Source organism: Rhamphochromis sp. 'chilingali' (genome assembly GCF_963969265.1).
Source record: "Rhamphochromis sp. 'chilingali' genome assembly, chromosome: 15".
Lineage (NCBI taxonomy): Eukaryota > Metazoa > Chordata > Actinopteri > Cichliformes > Cichlidae > Rhamphochromis > Rhamphochromis sp. 'chilingali'.
The window spans coordinates 21,319,583-21,326,126 of NC_137942.1; the positions used below are offsets into that span (position 1 = coordinate 21,319,583).

At 41.5% G+C, this 6,544-nt stretch overlaps 1 protein-coding gene across 1 annotated transcript; it reads left to right on the forward strand.

Moving 5' to 3' along the window:
• The first annotated feature begins 229 nt into the window (after positions 1-229).
• Positions 230-3,906, forward strand: nptx1l (neuronal pentraxin 1 like). Its single transcript, XM_080905655.1, has 5 exons — positions 230-755; positions 1,035-1,242; positions 1,874-2,118; positions 2,230-2,409; positions 2,741-3,906. The coding sequence occupies exons 1-5, from the start codon at positions 312-314 to the stop codon at positions 2,960-2,962; spliced, it is 1,299 nt and encodes a 432-aa protein (XP_080761781.1). The 5' UTR covers positions 230-311; the 3' UTR covers positions 2,963-3,906.
• The last annotated feature ends 2,638 nt before the right edge of the window (positions 3,907-6,544 follow it).

Below are 6,544 nucleotides of genomic sequence, written 5' to 3' on the forward strand. Positions count from 1 at the left end.
GACAAACAGCCAAAGCCATGAAAGATTTAACACGTGGGAGTCCGCGAGCGAAATGGGTTTCATCTCTTGAATGTGACGCGGATTCCGGAGCCTTTTAAACGGGGGCAGCGCGACCCCCCCTCCCTTCCCACCGGTTGTGATGCAGTGAGAGCGGCTCTGCGCAGAACCGGGCACGCTGTATAAAAACCTGCCGCACTTGCAGAGACGGAGTACAACAACAAGGGGGACACTGGCGAAAGTCACTGCGGCTCATAAAGCACAGAATTAAAGACGATAATAAATAAAAAGTGAAGCCCGGCGCAGACGGCGACATGCGGGCCGCAAAGAGAGAAATCTGCTGGAAACTTTTTCTATTTTCCTGCGTCTTCTTGGAGAGCTCGTCTCAAGACTTTGGCGGACAGACGCAGTTCATTTGCACGTCCGTACCCAAGGATATGGACATATGCTCGGCCACCTTGCAGAACAGTGTGCCGGGAGAGGACTTGAAGACCACGGTTATGCAGCTGCGGGAGACGGTTTTACAGCAGAAGGAGACGATCATGAACCAAAAAGAGACTATCAGAGAGCTCACCTCGAAGTTGGCTCGGTGTGAGAGCCAGAGCGGCACAGACCTCGGGGACGCGCGGCCCGGGGGCAGGAGGAAAGAAGCGGGGACCAAAAATACGATGGGGGACGTGTCCAGAGGCCCCGCGGACACTTTGACGCAACTATCACAGACTTTACAGTCGCTGAAGCAGAGATTAGAGAATCTGGAGGTAGGGCTGCAGTTTCCGGGGAGAATATAAACACTTTTGCGTACAGCTCGTTTTGCGACAAATAAGATGGAAAACATACAAAAATTATAATAAAACAATAGGTTAACAAGTCTAGATTCTTAAAATTAATTCGCAGTGTGAACATAAGATGAACATAAAAACATTCTTTGTGTAGGTTAAATTGCTCGTTCAAGTTTACGGCAGTGACCCTCCAAAATAAAATATAATCTGGAATCTGAACCTTTTTCACCTAAATGCGCACTTTTTACCCCCTGACAGCAATTCAGCAGAAGCAACAACTCGGTGCAGGCAAACAGCCTGAAAGACCTTCTCCAAAGTAAAATCGATGACTTGGAGAAGCAGGTGCTGTCCCGAGTGAACGGCATCGAAGAGGGCAAACCCGGACTCCGCAATGAGACAGAGCAGCGTGGGAGAGTGGAGTCCACACTCACATCGCTACACCAGAGGATCACCGACCTGGAGAAAGGTAAGTGGAAAGAGTTGGTGGTGGATTAGTTGTAAGCAATATGGGCTGGGGACTGTAACGATCAAGCAATCATAAGAAAATTGATTTAAAAAATGGAAAGTCAAGAGGAGGGGGGGTCCAATCTAGGATAGTGGGCTACATTATTATATATCCGATTTAATGTTGAGCACAAAGCCGGTGGGACAGTGTATATCCCGCAGTTTTCAACTCCCACTCTGGCCAGATTAGACCATTTCAAACATGCACTAAGTGACCTGCCACCGCCATTTGCTCCAAGAGACACACGAGAATTTACAACATCCGCTCACTCGCTCTCTTTCGCTTTTTTCTTTTTCTTTCTTCCTTTTTTCCGGAAGAACCGTCTACGGCGATTTCTGTTAAATATAGTCAATGAGGTGCGGGCAAATATGAAAAGAAGAGATGGCCGTTAACAGCGTTATCACTCCTGTGATGGATTTAGCACGCGAGATTAAAACAAATCTGGCGCGTCACCATTGTGGATTTGTTGTGTAACGTATAATTCCCAGGAAATATTCCCAGGATGTGAGCACTAGGAATGATATATCTGTGTGGGGTAGAACACGTCCTCTAAAACGAGTTCAAGCCTGTTTTCCTGTTTCTTCTACGGCAGGTCAGAGAGAAAACAGGCCGCTGGATAAATTTCAGCTCACGTTCCCACTGAGGACCAACTACATGTACGCAAAAGTGAAAACGAGTTTGCCAGAGATGTATGCCCTCACCGTGTGCATGTGGCTCAAGTCCAACGCCTCCCCGGGAGTGGGCACACCTTTCTCCTACGCAGTTCCTGGACAAGCCAACGAGCTGGTTCTCATAGAGTGGGGGAACAATCCAATGGAGATTCTAATAAATGACAAGGTACGAGAAAAACGCAGGAAAAATCGAATAACACTCGATTTTTTTTTAGACTGTAAGACATTCTCGTTTCCACTGTAGGTCTGATAATTCCTGCATTTGAACTTTTTAAAGGTAGCAAAGCTGCCATTTCTCATCAACGACGGAAAGTGGCATCATATCTGCGTGACTTGGACAACTCGTGATGGTGTTTGGGAGGCTTTTCAAGATGGTGTCAAGAGGGGGAGTGGAGAAAACCTGGCTCCGTATCATCCCATCAAATCTCAGGGCCTGCTGATCCTTGGCCAGGAGCAGGTAAGCAGTAAGCACAGCCTGGTTTTAATGCTCCACACCTGCCAGTCGAAAGAAGCACCTTTTAAAAAAATGTTATTTCTCATGATTTAGTAACACACAACAAATCATACATTATAGTATTTTATGTTGTATTACAACAAAATGTAAGCAGCTGGATAATTTGTATTCATTGAGCCTTAAAAATTTAATACTTTAAATTTGATAAGGTTAGAGCTCATCAAAAAATCCCACTGGATTGGCAAATAAACATCCAAATAGTTAAAGAGACTGTGGTTTCTCTTCACGAAGCAGGCTCATCATCCTTTATTAAATCAAACTGTGTTTGCCACAGGACACGCTTGGAGGAGGGTTCGATGCCACGCAAGCTTTTGTAGGAGACCTGGCAAATTTTCACATCTGGGATCGTAAACTGTCCGTGGGAGAAATTTACAATCTAGCGACATGCAGCAGCAAAGCGCAAGTGGGCAACGTTTTTGCATGGATGGAGACCAGCCTCGATATTTATGGAGGTGCCTCGAAGTGGACATTCGAAGCCTGTCGCCAGCTCAACTGAACTGAACTGCAGGGAAGAGAAGCTCAGTGGTTTTTGCTAAAACCAGTGTTGTCACGGCCTCGGTAAACTCATTCAAAAGGTCAGCCAATCTGAGGAGATTGTGTCAGTGAATAGCGTCTGGGTTGTCATAGATATTTGAAAACATCACTTGTGGGCAGTTTGATAGATATTTTACCAGATTCTCACGTGGGATGGGCCACTGAAAAATAAAAGGGGAGCGCTCCGACACCCTGTGGTGCTTGAATGCGCATCCGGGAGGAGCAGGTGATGCCATTCTAGTGAGCAGAGGTCGCCCTCAGAGACCAAAATGACAGGCCAGCATCAAAAATACAGTAAGAGGTTAATGTAGTTTTTAGAGAACAGATGTCGCACTAGTCAACAAAATGACTGAGTCCTTCATATGTCTTTTTTCTGTCTCGACTGCCAGCGATTTTCACTGTGAAAAAAGGCCAGGTGGACTTTTGTTTTTTTGAAAGGACTGCGCTCTTCAAGAGGTTACGAACTAGACAACATTGTTTCTCTGTCACTCTTCTTTCTCTAACCACACCTGCTTGACGTGATTTGTCTGAAGAATGATGTATATTTATTGCCAATGTTTGAGCCTGAGTGCCTTGGGCTGTTGAAAAATATCTCAGCACATCCATGATCATTTGCAGAGCGTTTCTGTGTTTGTATTTATTTTCGTGTAAATTATTTTCCAAGGGGGCATTTCCTGTGACACTTTAAATTGAGGAAGGGTCAGATTGCTTATGGTAAAATGCAAATCACTGATGCCAATGGCACATTTTACAGATGCTTGTACTTCAGTCGTAATGTTTCCTGTACAGTAACAGCATGTCTTAACTTCTGTAATGCTGCGTCAGCATCTATGATCTCTGCTTTTACTATTCTACCTTTGGGTTGAGGTTTTATACTGTATTGTTATATGCTTAAAGCATGGCAACACTGACAGATGAAAAAAAGTTCTAGTTTTTGTAATAAATTGTGATACTTGAATCAAATACAGGTGTACATATATAATTATTTTTACACAAAAGACATAAAAAGTGAATTTTGAAACATTCAATTAACTATTATTTACATATGCTACAAAGTCACAACAACAGTCACCCCGAGGTGCTTTATAGACTCTATAGACTCTAAAATAATACAGAGAAATCTAATGACCCTCTACGAGGAAGCACTTGGTGACAGTGGAAAGGAAAAACTCCCTTTTAAGAGGAAGAAACCTCCAGCAAAACCAGGCTCAGGGAGGGGCAGCCATGAGCACCAAACAACAAAAGCATAACATTTTTCATGTTTAAGATCTACAACTTCTAAAAATATATAACTTAATAAACATGACAGACATTAAATGTTGCCTATATGGTGTATGTGCCATGTACGTTTAGCAAATGGCCCATTAACTTTGAACTGAATGTTTTGTTTTAAAGCTATATTCCTAGCTATGTGCAAAAGATTGCAAATATAGAACTGTTAACAGATTTTAGGGCTGGTAATTACACAACATAAATAGCTCTGAACATTATTTTATTCATTGCTTAGTTATCAATTGGCCAACTGAGTTAAAACATACAGAGAAAAGCTTAATCCAAAAGTTTAGTTTTTGATTTTGGCCCATCAGGCGGCCAGATATACTCAGTTTACAGTTTAAGCAAAAAAATCTCATAATTTAAAAGGTGAAAAAAAAATTATGAATATTAATGGATTATCCAGATAGTTGCAACAAATAATTTCAGGCCAAAATCTTTTTGTTTTTACAAATTTATAGACATGTTAACAGTACGAAGATAAAATGCTAGCAAGAGCAAAAAGCTGACCAGCTTAAACGTAGGACTGATTTTTCATTTAAAACACTTAACTGTCAACATAACAAAAACATCTTCAAAAGTGAACCAGAGATTACAATTAAACGGTTCTCCTCCCAAAAGGTCCCGTTACGCCTCTAAAAAGTATCCTTCTGTCATCACTCAATACAAACAAAGCAGATTTATTAAAGGTTCAGTGATTAAAGCTTTGGATTTTTCAATTGATTCCCACAAAATTTGTAAGGGACCTTAAAAAATCTAAATCATTAAATGATTCTTTTTTTGTGTGGTGTTCATAAAATCCAGTACAAATCCATTTAAACCAAGATTGAATTGAAGATAAACTACGTTAGATATAATGTCAGGCACTGTATTCTGTTCTCATCATAAATATTCCTTATACAGTAATCTCACTGTCATTTACATATCATGAGGACAAATATATTATGAAACATCACTTGAAAAGACAAGAACATCATCTGTTTGTTGGACTTGAAGGATTGAACAGAGAGCATTGAGAAAGTGAACTTCCTCCAAGTTTCAAAAACACCATCTTGCTTTATTGAAGAATCAATCTCCAGGTTGTAAAGTTCAAGGAAACCTCTGCTGTTGACTGCTTACATCAGTGTCTAGACTAAAGGGAAATAACTTGTGGAAAGTATCATATAGACACGCTCATACTTGCACATGTAGTGCAAACACGTGACTGTTTCTGTCAAGTAAAGGTTGTTGCAGAAGTTATGCATCTGTCTATACAGTTTCTCTCCAAACGAATTATAGCTGACACTGCTCAGAGATTAAGTCCTAAGAGTGTTGTTTCTGAGGTCATTTAGTCCCACAGCTGTCAGGTCATGCGTCCCACAAATTGATTTCTATTCTGTATCCTTTAGATAGGGACCAGCTTTAGCTTGTACCAAGTACACAGGCTTTGCAGACAGCTACTCTGACATAAATGAGATTGGATTTCAATAACGAGCAAAAGGTTCTTCACAATCACAGGACGGGAACAGTACATCCAGACACATAATGAAACACACACAGGCATTCACACAGTATAAACTCTTGCCGCGTGGCCCCTGGAGTCTTCGTTAGAAATCGACTCCTACTCTCTTACCCACATCCACCTGGCCCCGTTGATCCACAGACCACATCAGTCCGATTCAGGTCATTTTTTCTTGACCCAAATCTTGCCCCAGATATCGTCAGGTATATATTTGGCACAGCAAGATAATAGCCAGCCTGTTGACCTCTCCCCAGCTTTCCTGAGCCTTAATTGGTTTGCGTCTGCATGCACTCCACTGCAAATTAGCTCAGAGGAAATGTCAGATATAAGGCGATTCACTTTCCACCATATCTGGCTCCTCTTACTTCAATGTTTTGGCCTTCGTAAATCCATCACATGTGACTGATGATTTAAACTTTTTCATGAAGAATTATGTGTTAGTGTCCTTGTTGTATAATTGCACAGTGAAGATGCAGACAGAGCTGCGATATTTTTACAAACAGAAAATCAGTATTTGGTGATGGCATTGTAGACAACAAGGACATTCTGGTATTGGGTGCACTTCATTCAGTTCTGTGAAATTATTAAATTCATTTCATTTCATACATTTCACTCACACACTATAAACGAACATTTCTGTTCACAATTTAAATCCTAGCATAGAAGCTAAGTTTTAGATCTTCATCTAGTGAAAAGTGGCACAGAAATGCAACGATACACTTAAGGTGTGTAGAGAAATATTAATGGTTGTGGGTGTGTCTGACTCGTTCA

Coding starts and splice junctions, on each gene's coding strand:
- nptx1l (XM_080905655.1), top strand. CDS start 312: ATGCGGGCCGCAAAGAGAGAAATCTGCTGGAAACTTTTTCTATTTTCC. Junction 756..1,034: donor AGAGATTAGAGAATCTGGAG/GTAGGGCTGCAG, acceptor ACCCCCTGACAG/CAATTCAGCAGAAGCAACAA. Junction 1,243..1,873: donor GATCACCGACCTGGAGAAAG/GTAAGTGGAAAG, acceptor CTTCTACGGCAG/GTCAGAGAGAAAACAGGCCG.